A 16498-nucleotide genomic window follows, 5' to 3' on the forward strand; every position below is an offset into this window, starting at 1 on the left:
CTAGCCCCACAATGTACATGAAGCACACCCTTATCATCCTCATGTCTTCATCAAAGGTGAAGACGGGCTGATCTTCCTGGTTTTCTCGAAACATGGTGGCCGAGTTTTAATGGTGTTTTTTTTTATTTGGTTTTTTCGGGTAAGGAGGAAGATGGAAGAAGATAAGAATTAAGTGGTGAGTGGAGATTTTGGATAAGGGTAATTTCTTTTTATAGTAAAAAGTAAGTATTTTAGACCGTATTTTTATACGTATATGTATAATAATCGTGTAGTATAAAGTACAATATTTTTTGTCTCGCCAGGGGAATATGTTATTTTCTTTATAAACAAGCGTTGTTTACTCCTTTAGAGTATAATAAGTATATCGTATGTTCACTTAGACTGTTAGAGTAAGTTTTATTCTTTTTATTTTATCTAGTGATTTTTGCGATTTGTGCACTACTCTATTATATGACCAATTTACCTAAGCTATAAAGTCCACTACTCTAAAGACTCATGCCCAACCAATATAGGAAATAACAAACATCCCCACACCTAAATGGGTACTATATGTTGTAGTGCTAAAGGGACCTCCTTTTATGTACGCTTGTTATAATGTCCTTGTCTTTTTGTTCTGTAGTTAATACTTGATCCGATAAATATAAGTTCGGACCAAACCCATCGATATTTATCTGAGGATAATTGAGTATTGTATGGATAAGAATAAAAGAGGGATACGTATGGATGGAAATGTATAATTGTACGTATAGATGAATAGTGTTTGTTCCTAAAAAATAGGATCATGCTTCAATGATATTTTGGTTTATGAGTTCTGACATTCATTCCATTAAAAAAAAATGAATGAGTTCTGACATTCATGTTTTTTTTGTTTGTTTGTTTGTTTGTTTGTTTGTTTACTCATTCTAGTTTGTGTATTCTTTCGTCAGTTTTGATAAGCAATTGTCAATAGTTAAATAACATCACCTTTTTTCTTATCCCCTGCAATTAATATTGTATCCAATAAATTTCAATTTGGACCAATTGCATCAATATTTATCTGACGCTAATTGGGACAGCTGGATTTTAGACGTGTCATGTATTGCATTTCACTATTCAAAACACTATTTGACACTATTCAAACACTATTTGACATTATTCCAAATAGTAATTTCTGTTACGTTAATTTACATTGCCGACGTGAATTTGGTCTTCTGTTTTATTTGTTTTCCTGTTGTTTTGATCTAGTTTTGTATCTTTTTTTTTTTTTTTACGACTATGATAAATATAAATTTGTGTTTTAGTAGAGTAAAGCAAGAAAAGGGTTCACCTTTTTTTAAAGGTCATTCAGTCAAGGAAATATAGTTTACTCTTGACTACCTGAAATTTATGTCGTATGACTTAATATTGTATGATTTTACATCGTGTATTTTCACTTTGACCATGTCAATCTTATGACTTTATATGATTTACCTTACTTTATACTTTTAGTAAGGGTTATTATTTGTAATGCTCGTACTTTTAAGGTTTTGCCGTATGTTTAGATGTTCTTGGGTAAATTTATATGTACTGTCTAATAAGGGCAGGGGTTATTGTTTTTACCTTTTTTATAAGCTCTGAAATATTTTGTCCAATCCTATTAGTATTGTAACCTTATGTCTTTGTGTAACTTTCAGAACTGACATCTCAGAGCTGATATTTATTTTATAAGTGTTGTTTTAATACCTTGGTAAGTATAATAGTCACTAAATAAATTTAGGCACTCTGCTATCGTATACCATGTGAGTATTACTGAGTTGTGACATAACTTGATCATATATTTTCTTTTTTTTTTGTAATACCATGGTATTTTAGAACCTTTTTATGTGAATATTAGAGTTGATTTTATTACGGTTTTCTTTATTTTATCAGTTTAAGTGTTGCAAAACAATTAAGTAAGTTTGTAACATATAAAATTAAAGAATTTAATATCAAGATTCACATTATTACCAAAATCTTTATATTTACAAAAATAATCCTTGATTTTTAATTTATTTACTTTTTTTTATTTACAAATTAACCCCTTTATTTTCCTATAAATACCCCCCTAATTCTCAAGTTTTAGACACACCAAAAATTCCTACAAATTCTCTCTCTAAAAATTCTCTCTAAAAAAATTTCTCCTCTAATCTTTGCTTTAGTTAAAATCTCTCTAATTTAGCTTTATTTTTAAATTATTAGCTTATTAAAAGCATCTTATAATTAAGTTGATATTGTTATTTTTATTTAAGAGTTGTAATCATCTTTAATTCCTATAAAAAAAATAAATAACACAAAAATATTCAAGTTCAAGCATTATTTTTTTTTTATTATCCTTATTAAAAAATATTAGTAAGTCTATATTAAAAACCAAAAAAAAGGGGTTTGTTTCTCAAGATTTAGCTTTATTTTTCAAGTTTATTTTCTCTAATCAAAAATCAAAAAAAAAGTTCCTTAGCTTTATTTTTGCATTAATTTCCTTTAATATCTCAAAACTCCAAAAAAAATCACTTAGTCTCTTTTATTGCACTTTAATTAAGGAGTGATCATCCTTTCATCCTTGATAAGTAAGAAGGGTTATCCAAAAAATTGCTACATCTAGTTCGAGGTATTATCTTTATTCCTTTCTTAATTTCCTTAATTATTTATTATTATGCTAACTAATGTGTTTGTTTTCATGTGATGTTACCAATAGGGGTAATGACGAAATTAGGTGCTAAATTAGCCCTAAATCTCTCATTACTCCACATTAGAAAGCCAAGCCTATTGGTGAGGTAATACGTTACAAAGAGGGGGGTTAATTGCATTTTGCATTGCATCTCTTTACAATGCATTTTAAATATGAAAGGTTAATACATTCATGTGACTGCCTAATATATATTTTAAAGAATGATTTATTTCTTAAAAGGAGCTTAAAGACCTAAGGAATTAAGAGTTTAAGCAAAGATTGTTCAAGAGTAAAGAATTACTTACCACGACCCAAAGATGGCCTGTGAAACAACCCTTATGACCAGAATCAGTTCCATTTATTTAGCTCAAGTGCTAGAACTTTTCAAGAGCTTTCCAAACATATCTCACAATAATTTTTTCGATTTTTCTATGATTTTTAATGATTTTTTTAGTTCAAACTATCAAAGAACGTTTTTTTCTCTTAATTGCTTTTTAAAAATTGTATTAATTTATTTTTAAAGAACTAATGGTGGTATGAAACCTATATTACACTATATACTTCTTAACTCATGAAGTTTTAATTAAAAATGTCTTTAATCTTATTTTAAAAATGACTTTAGAAATAAGAGTTTTAACCAGCTTTAATTCTAAGTGTTATTTTAAGAATCTTTTATTTTATTTTAAGATGACTTCAGAAATAAAGTTTTAACAAACATTATTTTCTTTTATAATTTCGTGAACCTTTTTATTTCAAACCCTTTTGTGACACAAGAATGAATCATAACTTTGCTTGTTTATTTCTAATAATTAATGATAGTTAATATAAGGTTATGGCCTTATTTCCAAACATGAGGTTAAGATTAATTATTTAGTTGTATAAGGTTGTAACAATTATCCATCTCCATAAAAATAAGTTTATATCCCATTATAATTACCTGATGGATTAATTGACAATAGAATATAATTAAATAGTTTATTGTTCCCTTTTATTTGAAAGTAAAGCCTTGACAAGTGACGTGTTTTACTTGGTCAATTCCATTAAGCCTAAACATATAACCCTTAAAACCTTACAAAATTACCCTTGTGTGATTTTAAACCCAAAGTGAGATTACATAGTGAACCCTTACATTTTCACTCCAAAAAATACCTTGATCCACTTAAAAGTCGTCAATCGGGATGCATTTGTTGAATTGTCTTCTTCAAGATATTTTTGGTGATCACTAATCGGGGTGATTTTCCTCAACCAAGGTGGTTCATTTTACTTTTATGAGTGAATCCGTCAAAGATCACTAACATCCCACTTACAAAAATGACGTTTATGTCAACTACCCAAATTAAAAACCCAATGGAATTGGTTATTTAAAACATGGCATCTATCTGAACTACGAAGGTTTTGATCCGTGAGTGAATTCAAAATCTCGCTATGATCGGTACGTAGTGCAACTTTGGTGCTCAAACCTACCTTATATTATTTTTTTTTTAATGTGGTTTACATGTCTTAAAACTTGATTCTTAACAACGCAATAGTAAGAGCCCGTTCCTTAGAACGGAAGGGAAGACGATTCCAAACGTTCGATTCTCTTAACCTAAACCCCGAACCCTGTGCCTTATTTCTTTTTATGGAGTTAACAGTTGATTTTTTTTTTTTACTGTTTTAAAATCCGTCCTTATTCGGATAAAAATAAGGTGGCGACTCTAAGTCTTTAATTATAAGTCTTATTAGACACTTAAATGAAACCTTCTATAGACTAATCTTTGTCCACTAAAAGCCAGGTACCACAATCATTACATAAATGAACATCTATTTTGAAACAAATAATAATCATTAAAGTGATAATGAAACATATAAATGAACATTTATAATTACATACATAATTATGAATTACGTTTACTACACATATGTAAACGTAAAGAGCATATAATATGACATACATGAGCATTATTTTTATACGACGCAAAACACTGATGAAATTAGTTGAATAGCAAATTTTATAAAACTATAGATATTCATGTAAAATGCACAAAACTGAAAAAAGAACATCAATCAAATAGCAACATTACAATAAAAAACAATAAAATCACAACAATACAACCAAAACTATAAATCAAAAAAATATCATCAATAACAATGAAATCAAAAATTATAATTGAGCATTATATAAGTTATAATTCATACAATTAGCAATAACATTTAGCAAAACTATGAAATCAAAAATTATAATCGAGCATTATATAAGCTATAATTCATACAATTAGCAATAATAATTAGCAAAACTATGAAATCAAAAATTAAAATCGAGCTATTACACGCGAAAAACATATTATAATCAAAATCCATTGATTGAGTGACAATTACTCACATTGATTCGTAAACGAGTCAAGTAAACCAACTTTAGGAGGAAAAATAGAGTCACAGTCACGATCAAACGCAATTGAACTAGAATCACAATCATGATCAAACACAATTGAGGTAGAAATCTCCATAGAAGTAGAGAGAGAAAATTGGGACAAAAATAAAAAATGCAGGAGAGAGAAAATGAAATCAGTAAAATAAGAAAGAAAAAAAAAAGAGGAAATTAGGATAGGAAAATCATTATATAATTGCTTGAATAGAAAGTTAATGAAAATAAAAGGGAAAAAAAAATAAAACAAAAATGGAGGGGGTGAAAAACGACGTAGTAACATGGAGGGTGTAGGGAAAGATAACAAAACTAGAGTTTAGGGAAAAAATTGTATATTTTAGTTCATTTTTTTGGCCAAGTTTGAAAGTGGGCCTGAAAAGTCCACACGGCCCGGCCATAATGAGAAACGGGCAGACTTTGTACCTCGGCTCGGCCCGAATCCGGCTGCCCATTGATCAGGTCTATTTTCTACTTGTATTATGTTATCGTAACTTCGTAAGTAAGGTCGAGCGGAAAACCTAGAAGTGAAAGACGAAGCTATAACAATGGCGACCTTAAAGGAGAAACCAAGCAAGAGTAATGACGTTGTGAAGGAAGGCAACAATCTATTAGGCTCACCCACTTTCCAACCACTCGATAATGGCCGTTTCAAATGCGTCGAAACTGGCCATGAGTTGCCTGCCCACGCTCAGGACTCTTACTCTCAGAGCAAACGATGTCGTATTGGCCTTATTGACTTTGCTTTGACTCATAGCAAACCCCCTCTCAACATGTTCAAGCAAGACCCTCTCAATAGGTTTCTTCCACCACATTGTTAAATTTCTGTTAAGAATTTCTGGGTGTTCAACTAATGATTTATTGTTGTTTTAAAGTTTAATTCTTTAATTGATTTGTGGGTAAAATTTGTTTGAATTTATTTGATAGAAGAATTTGATAGTTAATTTGTTTAATATAGTTTGTGTATATGTTTATTAATGGGTAAAATTATATGCAAATTTGAAGAGCATACATGATTATTTATTTTAATTTTGAGTAATGTTTGTATGAAATTAGGTATGAATTTTCAATTTGACTAGTTAATGAATATTGATTGGTGATGCTATAAACAAATTGGAAGAGCATACTATAGGATTACTATATAATTTCTGTGGGTCTTGTTTAACTGAGATTGTGAATTAAATTTTTGATAGAATTTGCAATTTGGTTAGAATCTGAATGAATACAAATATTGTTTTGTACAGCTCTAAGGTAATCTGTAAATTAACCGGCGATACTGTAAACAAGTCTGAAGAACATATATGGAAACATATAAATGGAAAGAGATTCTTCAATAAACTCGGTTTGTCTTCTTGATCAGCTACATTTGTGTTTTATGTGTGATTATCTTCAAATTATTAGTCACATATTTGAGCTGTGCTAATGGCATTTTTTTGATGAAATTTGTGTTTTTCCCCCCTATTTGTAGAACAAATGGAAGCTGATAGTTTGTCTGGTAATGGAGATGTTGAAATGAAAGGTGAGAAACAAGGAAAGGGAGGGTTAAAGGGAAAGGAAAATGGTTCAGATAAGAAAAAGAAGGACAAAAAAAAGATGAAGAAGAAGAAGAAGGAAGAGATAATTTCTGAGATTAGAGATTCAACGGTTGATACTGATTCTGAGGAATTTGAATTCTGGATACCTCCTGAAGGCGAGCGTTGGGACTTTGATGATGGGGGAGATAGGTGGGGATCAGATTCCGAATCAGGCGATCAACATGAAGAAGATGATGGGGAAGGTATCTTTTCTTGTGAAGTCGAAGGTTGATTAATTATTTACATATTTGGATAACAACTCTACACTTTTTTGTTGTCTAAAATTTTTGTTTATATCCATTTAGTGCCATTTATCGATAATCACCCATTCTAATACGAAATAATTTCTTACATTTATTATATATTTAGAGTTTTCTGGGTTGCGTTAGGCTTTTTAGAGTGGTTATAAAATGGTTCAAATATTTTAGGTGATTAGTTTTGACTTATATCACAGATCTATATTTTCTAAGGGGGTGTACATATTTTCTGACACTTAGGATGGCACTAATATTCTTTGTGCCACTAAGATAGAATATTTAGAGCTCTCTGGGGGTGCACATATTAGCTTTTAATAGAATATTTCAAGCTTTCTGGGTACACAAAATGGTTTATTATAAAATATTTACATCTTTTTGGGACGGAGGGAGTAGTTTAATTACGGTATGTGATGAGCAGCATGAAGCACGGACATTTGATTAAAAGAGGTTTGCTTCAATTTAATGTCATGAACTGTCATCTGTGTACATATAGCCTTGCTTTTTCCTACCTTTGTATTTAGCAATTGTATGGTGTTGTATATTGACAAATTGTTTTATAGGAAGATTTTCCTAATGGGAGGAGTCATGTGACTGCCATATGGAAAGCAAAACGGACTTCCCATCAATCAATTAATCTATCAAAGCCTTAATTTCATAATTGGGGTCGGCTACATTAACCAAATATGATTATTCACTGTAGTCATCGACAAAAATTCTTCCTCCTTCATCCCTTACGATCAAATGCCTTTTTCTCATGCAAATCTATACATTTCATATACTATCTAACTCCTTCCAATCAAGTCAATTTTGGTCTCCCTCTCCTCTTTTAACCCCTCCATGGTTCCACTCTCTACACTTCGTACCGGTGCACCATCTTACATGCCCAAACCAACGTTTGCGATTTTCCTATAGTTTGTCTGCAATGCCTGTTACACCCACTTTCTTGCGAATAACCTCATTTATGATTTTATCTCTTAAAGTGTTCCCATACATCCACCTTAACATGCCTATTTCTGTTACCTCCATCCTTTTATTGTGCTCCTTCTTAGAAGCCAAACAGTCTGTACCATAGAACAACACTAGTCTTATGGCAGTCCTGTAGAATTTCCCCTTTGATTGTAAGCGCATGCTTTGGTCACATAGCACTCTGGTGGTCGCTCTCCATTTTAGCTACCCTAACCTAATCCTATGGGCCATGTCTTAATCAACGTTACATTTTTTCTTGATTATCGACCTAAGATATTTAAAACATTCACTCATGGTCAAGTCCTTTCCATCCAAACTTAGCACATCATTGTTTGTCCCCCTCTAAGTACCAAGCGGCAGACCAAATATTTTGCTAGGAACCATGATGGCCTTAAAACATTTTGGTCCCATCTATGTGTTTCTGTTTGCAGAGAATTTATATTTTGGAGTGCCGAAGATTGTGCTTCTCGAGGAGCTCTCTTTGAAATGTTTCTTATTGCTTAAATGATAAGATATCAGGTGTAATATGTGTGTAGCTTTCTGTAGCACATTTGATGGAGGTCCAAACTATGATGAAAATGGGCTTACTTAGGAAATTGAAAGTAATTTATACTACATAGTTCTTTCTCCATCAGACCATGACTCAATAAACTTCAGGGCATTTGCCTGTTCTGAATGTAATTTCGCGTATGCTTACGTTTTAGCTGATATTACGATAAAAATTCTCCCTTATTATCTCCATCCTGTACCCATCCCTTCCTAATACTTTTTCATTCTTTTTCCTTCTCGATGCACTAATGCACTACTACTCTAACCTGTTATGCTTTTACCAATTATTCTTAATGTCAGTGCTTAGGCCAAGAGTATTATGATATGGCAAAAATGTACTCCCTTCGTTTTTAAATACTTGCTCCACTTTCCTTTTTTGGCTATTTTTAAATACTTGCTCCATTTCCTTATTTGGAAAGCTTTTACAATATTTAGTTCATTTCTCTCATATAGTGGAACCAACATAAATCATATTTTATTAATTTCATATTCTCTCTCCTCCAATTCTCTCCACTACTTTTGCTTTTTACAATTTTTGATTCTTCCACCTACCCCACTACCTCCATATTTTATTAGTTTCTCCAATTTCTCCTAAAACTCCGCACATGGAGAAATGGAGCAAGTATTTGAAAACGGAGGGAGTATTAAACTGAACTCGGGGAGGGGCATTACGGGAAGTCTAGTATTGTTAGTAGTTATCAACTTTAGTATAAGTGAGAATATGCAATGAGCCGAGAGAGGCCACTTGTTCACATGAGACAAAAGCTCAAGTCTAGGATAATCCTAGGGATTGAAACCATGTAAACATATATAGGGAGAGAAAAGAAATGATTAGGCAGCAATTGGCGAGAGAATTGTAGGAGAGTTGTGACCTGCTCACTACCTTGGAGTGTGGTAGCCTCAGGCTACCAATCACTAACTTGGAGAGTGGGCCTAAAGCTACTAGTCTGTAAAAGCTTGGATCTTTGCAATTTTAAAAAAGAAATCTTTTCTCTCTATTTTTCTGCCGTGAGTAAAATTCAATCAGTCTTGAGATAGGTTTCATGTTAGGTAATCAGCAGTATCCTAGTTATTTTTTATGATATGTTTAGGAATTTCGAGAGTAGGCTTTATGGAGTGTTCTAGAAAGATTTAGTTTCATGGATGAAAGGAGGTAAGAAATTCATCAACTATCGTCTGGGATTTCACCTGAACTAGCTTGTACAAATTAGAGTTAGGTAGATATCTACCATTACGGCTCTTTATGTAAGTCCAGTAGTCCACGTGGAAATTTTCACATGTAAGCCAAAAGTGTCCAGACTGTCCACTCACCTATTCTTCATCTACCAGATTTGCTTCTTTTTCTTTTCTACAAACCTTCATGAAGGCTTACAGAAATGCTTGCTTACAAGATCAGATCAAACCTATTCGCTCCAGGCAGGTTCAAATGAAATCACTTGTGATACAGGGGAAAACTTTGAATTGAATGACCAAAGCCTAGATTATAATAACTGCTCACTATCTAAATAAAAGACAATCGAATCTGTGAGACACATTCCTTGATTCTTCAGCTTCAATGAAATTAGTTCAATTCCAAATATGTACTTCATAGATCTTAGCTCATATGGCTGAGAGCCTGGCAGATTTCTCTTCATAGCCAAATTCAAGTCTCCTGAGGTACATATGGCCAGCCCTTTGAGTGTCTAAAACTGTGTAAATTCTGTTTCTCATAATTGGACATTTAAAGTCATAAGAAAGACGGATGTCCTTGATATTGTTTTATTCCCTCAGTCTCTTAATTCTCAATAAAGTACCTATCATTTTTCTTTCAAGTATATTACTTGAAGAATGCTCCATTTTTCTTTGATGATAACATTATTTTACTCTCTCATTAACATGTAGCTTCACCATATTACTTTCTCATCAACATTATTCAACAGAAAATAAAAAATTGTGCCGCTGCAGATCTGACCGTATGTAAACATCTGCCAAACTATGATTGAGCCTACTTGTAAGTGCAGAGGAATTACCATGTCTTCAGTTTCAAAGAGACTGGTTCTGTATCCATTTGCAATAAATTCTTGTACTTCTCTCACTCTCTTTTGATTGTCCTTACACTTCCCGACTCCTCTAATCTTTCCATTCCTCACCTATTCTACATGAACTTGAATGTGGAGCGTCTTATTAAGTACTTCCTCCGTTTCAAAATACTTAGCAGTACCATGACTTTTGCCTTCTGATTCCTGATTATGTTTATCAAACTAAATGCTTCATCCTGAGGTATTAGTAATCCATAAGTTTTGTTACTGTATAAGAGATTTTTGCTTGTTGAAGGTTTATTTTTAGACAATGTTTAAGCTTTGATGTGATTTATTTTTCTGTTTCTTTTTTTGTTTTGTTATTTTTGACGGGACGGTTTGCTGGATTTATCAAAAGATTGATAAATGATGTATAAATTGCATGGAGAAATAACTAGGGTCTTTTCAGTGATTTTCACATAGGATTATAAGGTGAGTAACATCTCCATAAGTGAACAGGTGCTAGTTTGCAAGCCCAACCCAATAGTAAACCTAAGAAACTTGGGTTTTGGTTGTGGTTCAATTTATGAAGACACTACTAAGAAAAGGTGATGAGAGATGAGAGGAAAGTGGAGCAGAGAATAACACAGTTATTGTGTTCCTCAACTGTGTAGTATTAAGTTAAGTTAAAGAGTTGATAGAGGATTGTGTGGGTCTTTTACATGGCTAAGCACCCTTTGCTGCAAAGTGATCTTCCGTGTTTGATTTTAATTATAGTCTTCTTACTCTTGTTAGGAATCTCGGGTATAATATTTCCTAATTTTTAAATAATTTTAGGAAAATAAGATGTAGTTTTCTAATTCTTCTTAGGATTCTTGGGGTATTTTATTTCCTAATTTGTCAATTATTTTAGAACAAGAGTTCAGTTTTCTAATTCTCGTTTTCTAGATCTGGTTTGATGCTGGAATAGTTTCCTAAGACAATTAGGAGTCTAGGGTTTCATCCTCTAAATATGGAGTCTAGGATCAGTGATTTGTGTGTTATGTTGGAGAGTACAATTGTATCCTGAAATTAGTGAGAGTTAACACTGTGAGAGCTCATTTGAGAGAAGGATTTATACTTTTGGGCTTTTGGCTGATTAAAAATATCACTTAAAGAAGTTGATCAAAGTATACTAGTGATGAGTTGGTTTCTCTTTTTTTTTTTTTTCTGGGGAAGGGGGGGGGGGGGGGGGTGTTGTGGGGCTTCGCAACTCCGGGGAAGCCATGTTTGGCACTCATTATTTTGTCGCACCTGTGATATGTTCAATCTTGTTTATTGTTGTTTTTTCTTCCCTTAATCCTCACAGTAGGTATAGGAAATTTGGCCACGACCATTTTCTAAATAAGTTCTTGATTTACTTGGGTATAATGCTCACTAGAGGTTTTTCCTCATCATAAACCAATAAAACTAGAATGGGGTAAACTAGTTTCTTCTCTCTTTCTCATATTATTAAGGCAAATTTGGTTAAAACAACACCGAGTGTAGGTAATGCACCCAGTACCTGGAGCAATGAACTGCACCACTTGTGATGGGTGGGTGGACATCTTTGCATAAAATTAAATTTTGGGTAAAAAATTTTATTGGAGTTCAGAAATCGGCTTTTTTTATTTTATTTAAGGGTAATGATGTATGTAGCCCTTATGTATACATCTAAGTATCTAATATCTTTTGTTAGTTAATATTAATTTAGAAATGCATGATAATGTTATGTGTAGCCTGTTGTAATTGATGTTAAAATCCACTTAATACTTTTACTTTTGACTCCTTATGAATACAACCCTAAGGGTTTTTAATTGAGGTGCAAAATAAAGAAAAATAAAAATGACAATTTTGTAACTCTAATAAAATCTCCAATCGTCAGATTTTATTTTATGATACGATTTGCACCCACCCTCCATAAGTCAAGTTGTGCAATGCATTGCTTCACTTAAAAGTTGTGCCCCTCTAACTAGTTGGTGTTCTTCTAGCCAATTTTGCCTTTTTTAATGTCATTTTTTTTTTTTCCTTATTTTCTCTCATTTAATGGTTGGCTTCTTGTCCTTTGTGTTGTTCAAGTTTCAACTATTTTTTTTTTTGTAATGAAGATGATGTCAATTTTTTGTATGATTTGTTTGATGATATTATGCTGTACTGTTTAAGGCTGGTTGATTGGTTTGGAGAGAAAAGCTATGGCTCTTTTTTGGAGATAAGATTTCTCTCTATCTTTAGAATTTGGTTTTAACCAATAGTTTTGTTGGCCTTTACTACCCACGGGCTGAATTCCAAAATTTAAGTACTATGTGATGAATATTATTATCCTCTTTAACTATTATTTGCGAAATGTTATGATTGGAAAGCTTGATAGAGAAATGCATGTGTGCATGTGGCATTGTAATGTTATAAAGCAGATTTATTGGGCCTATTTATTTCTTTGGAAAGAGGAAGAGTGAGAGTGGGTACATGGAAAGACTTTGAATGATTAAAGGAAAGATGATGAGAAGGTGAAAGATTGCAATGTGTGTGCGTGCGCACGAGTAAGTGTTCTTTTTTTTTTTCAAAAAAAGAACAGGAGGATGTGAATCAGAAGGCAGACCTATGGCTACCTTGCTGTTATGCCTCTCCATAGTTTCCGAATTGGATATTTTTGCTTAAGTACTATTTAACTCTTTGCTTATCTCTGAAATCTCAACATCTGCCATCCGGTTTACCATGGACATAAATTGAACTTGTGCACTAGCAGATCCATGTAGTGACCGGGGGGGGGGGGGGGGGGGGGGGGGGGGGGGGGGGGGGGGGCATGTGCTACCTCCCGAAAAAAAAAGACCTACTGTAAAATAACATATATTGATTAAACAATGCTTACTTACTAAGATAACTGAAGGTGCTCAGCGGTAACTAAGCAGGTTTGCAGGTGAATAAAACTTTCTAGTGCCGTTGGGGGCTAAGGTTCGAGTCCCCCTCCCCCCCCCCCCCCCCCCCCCCCCCCAAATGTTTTTTTCGGTTCATTTCTATGTCTTTGACATTTATATTCAAATAGATCAGATTAGATATAAATGACTTCCATCATAAATTGATAGTTCCCAAAATCACTTTTCACTTTTTTGACATTTATGTTCAATTCAATTAATTTTAATTTAGATAAAATAACTCTCATAAAAAAATTGGCTAAAATCAATTAATAGAATGAAATTAAAATTTGCCCGTGAAGAAAATTAGTAATTTCTTATTAATTTGACTAATTTTATTGGAAAAATGGAAACGAAAAATCCAACCTTTGCACTTTTTCCTTCTTAAAATTCAACCTTCATTTTATTCCTCAAAAATTCAACCTTTATACCCCTCCTCCAACAGATTCATTTGACCTTTAACTTGTTAAACAAGTTTAAAAGATTTTTTTTTTTTAATTCTCTCACTTTCCCTTCTCACTCCTCCTCTTTCTCTCTCCTCTCTCCTCAAATTCCGCCACCACACAGCAGCTACGCCAGCGCCACCAATTCCGCCACCACACAACAACCCACCTCGCAGCCCCTGCTCGCCTACCCACCTAGCCACCTCTGTTGTTCTTTCGATGAGAATCCACCAAAAAAAAACCCATGATTTTCGCCTAGAAAATTTAAAGAACACAAAATTTTTTGAACCCATCTCTCTGTTTTTGAACCCACGATTTCCGGCGAGAACTAATTTGTGCTCAACTTGGTAGTGGGTTTTGTGGGTTTGTAGGTGGTGGTTTTTGTGGGGTTTTGTGGGTTTGTAGGTAGTGGGTTTTATGGTGTTGTGGTGCAGTGCGGTGGTTGTTGGAATTTGAATTTGGAAGAGGTGTGGTGGTGATGGTGGTTGTTTGGTGATTGTGGGTGGCGAAGTGGTGATTACGGGTGGCGAATGGGTGCTGTAATTGACGATTTAGGCTGGTGGTGAATGTGGCTATTTGGTGTTGTGGGTTGTGCGTGGCTGCGTACGGGTGTTGTGGGTAGGTTGTGATTGTGGGTGGCGAGGGGAATGGGGTTGCTGGGTTTCGGTGGCTGGTGGGCGGTGGGGTATGGGGTTACTGGGTTTTCCGGTGGGCGGTGGGGTATGGTGTTGCTGGGTTCCGGTGGGCTGTGGGCGGTGGGGATAGGGTGGTCAGGGAAGGAGGGGCTGGTTTTTCTGAAATTTTTTTGTTTTTTTTTTTTTAATTATTTTGTTTTTTTAATAATTTAATAACTAATTGACTAATTAATGGCCGACACATGGCATATAACTTACAAAAATCGGTCATCGATCAACAGGGAATGGATCTGTTGGAGAAGGAGGGGTATAAAAGTTGGATTTTTGAGGAATAAAATGAAGGTTGGATTTTTAGAAGGAAAAAGTGCAAAGGTTGGATTTTTCGTTTCCATTTTTCCAATTTTATTTGATAGTAATACAAAGTATTTCGATATATATTGTACATAATTTTATTAGTAATAATAACTCGATGCAAAATCTATAGATATTTAAAATTTTGATGGGAACTTTTTATACAAAATATTTAACTTGATGTGTTATTACCAGCTTAAATTAGGTTTTTTTTTCAAGTCTCTAGTTAGTAGCTGTATATTTATTTTCCCTATAGTTTAGTGTTACCCCTATTTTAGAATCTTGGATCCGCCACTGTTCATGTGTATCTCCTCACTTGGTAAGAGGCAAAAGCAGGGTTCTTTATGGTTTATCTAAGTTTAATTCATAATTATGGAGAGGAAATAATGTTGTTAGAATGAATGATAAATTAATAATTGGTTTTCCCTTTATACTTGTTGACATTTATTACCTGTTATATCTTCTTTGGAAAGTCTCTCAGCAATTATCAATTCAAAACGACTACTCATATCGACTTGCAACTTTTCCTCTTTTTCTCAGGTGTAGAGGATGAAGAGGAGCACAATATGTCTGCTGAACTTTCTACAAGGTTTCTTTTGGCACTTGCTGTATGTCAGTTCGGTCAAGTCACTCAGAATATATGCTTTACTTACTAGTATACCATTCCTTGCAGGGCAAAGAGGATGTCGATAGAAATTGGTCCAAGTAGTTTTGCTTCACGAAAGAAAAAGAGCAAGACAAAATCCCCATGAAAAAAAATTGATCATGGCAACTTATTAGAAAGGTAGGATATCATGTACTGATGTTTACCTTCACTTTTTGGTTTTAGTGTAGTTCAATTTCTTCTAATTTTGTATTGTATACTTGTGTTATTAGAAAAACCAGTGTTAGAATTTCACATCAGAAGGATGTTGAATCAGGCACCATGCTATTGTATGTATGTTTCTTTGAAAGATTTTTGTTTTACAAAATTACAAATTCTTTTATATTGATCTCTTGTGCCCTTCAAGACGATCCTGTTCAACTTTTTTTTTTCATCGCTCTCTGTGGTCTGTTGATGGTCGCTCACAACTTTACAGTAGAACCACCCCCCCCCCCCAAGCACAGCAGCCATAGCTGTATGAAATACATGTACCTGTCAATTGAAGGCATGCATTCTCAAGAACTAAGAAGGTACAGAAACTAGCAGTTTTACACTTACAAGTATACTTTAATCCTTTATCCTGAATTGGAGTATATCCATCAATCTCAGTAGCCATTGTCCTCGTTGAATTTATGATTACACGTGTTTCTGTAGACTTGGTTATTACTGTACTGTGCATTCTTCCATGGCTTTATCCTGAAGTTCTTGGTTAATCATGAAAATTGGAATAGAATTATAAAAGTTTTTTCAATAAACAATGGCAATTTCCCACGAGGATTACTTTAAAAAAACTAACATGTTCACTAATCAATCTACCATAATTGTACTTGGTTATTATTCTTATTAGTTATGCCCGTGCCGCCGCGGGCAATGCCTGGCCGTGCCGGGGTGGGGGCCGGGCCGTGCCGTTCCGTGCCGGCTCCGAGGCGTGTCGTGCCGTGCCGTGCCTGAAATTGGCACACCCCAGCCCACGGTACGGCACGGCCCACGTGCCTTGCGGGCCGTGCCGTGCCGGGCCGCGGGCCAAACCGTGCCACCCTTCTTTTTTTTTTTTTTTTTAATAAATGATAACAAAAACGAATTAAAAACAACA

At 33.9% G+C, this 16498-nt stretch overlaps 1 protein-coding gene across 1 annotated transcript; it reads left to right on the top strand.

Annotated features, from left to right (window-relative positions):
- Window positions 1-5553: 5553 nt before the first annotated feature.
- Window positions 5554-15715, top strand: LOC145563931 (uncharacterized). Its single transcript, XM_081624319.1, has 5 exons — window positions 5554-5862; window positions 6308-6405; window positions 6532-6840; window positions 15303-15351; window positions 15436-15715. Exons 1-5 carry the CDS (start codon window positions 5612-5614, stop codon window positions 15512-15514), a joined length of 786 nt encoding a protein of 261 aa, XP_081480445.1. The 5' UTR covers window positions 5554-5611; the 3' UTR covers window positions 15515-15715.
- The last annotated feature ends 783 nt before the right edge of the window (window positions 15716-16498 follow it).

The sequence above is a fragment of the Chenopodium album genome, chromosome 10 (genome assembly GCF_948465745.1).
Source record: "Chenopodium album chromosome 10, dcCheAlbu1.1, whole genome shotgun sequence".
NCBI lineage: Eukaryota > Viridiplantae > Streptophyta > Magnoliopsida > Caryophyllales > Amaranthaceae > Chenopodium > Chenopodium album.

Coding starts and splice junctions, on each gene's coding strand:
- LOC145563931 (XM_081624319.1), top strand. CDS start 5,612: ATGGCGACCTTAAAGGAGAAACCAAGCAAGAGTAATGACGTTGTGAAG. Junction 6,406..6,531: donor GAGATTCTTCAATAAACTCG/GTTTGTCTTCTT, acceptor CCCTATTTGTAG/AACAAATGGAAGCTGATAGT. Junction 6,841..15,302: donor TGAAGAAGATGATGGGGAAG/GTATCTTTTCTT, acceptor TCTTTTTCTCAG/GTGTAGAGGATGAAGAGGAG.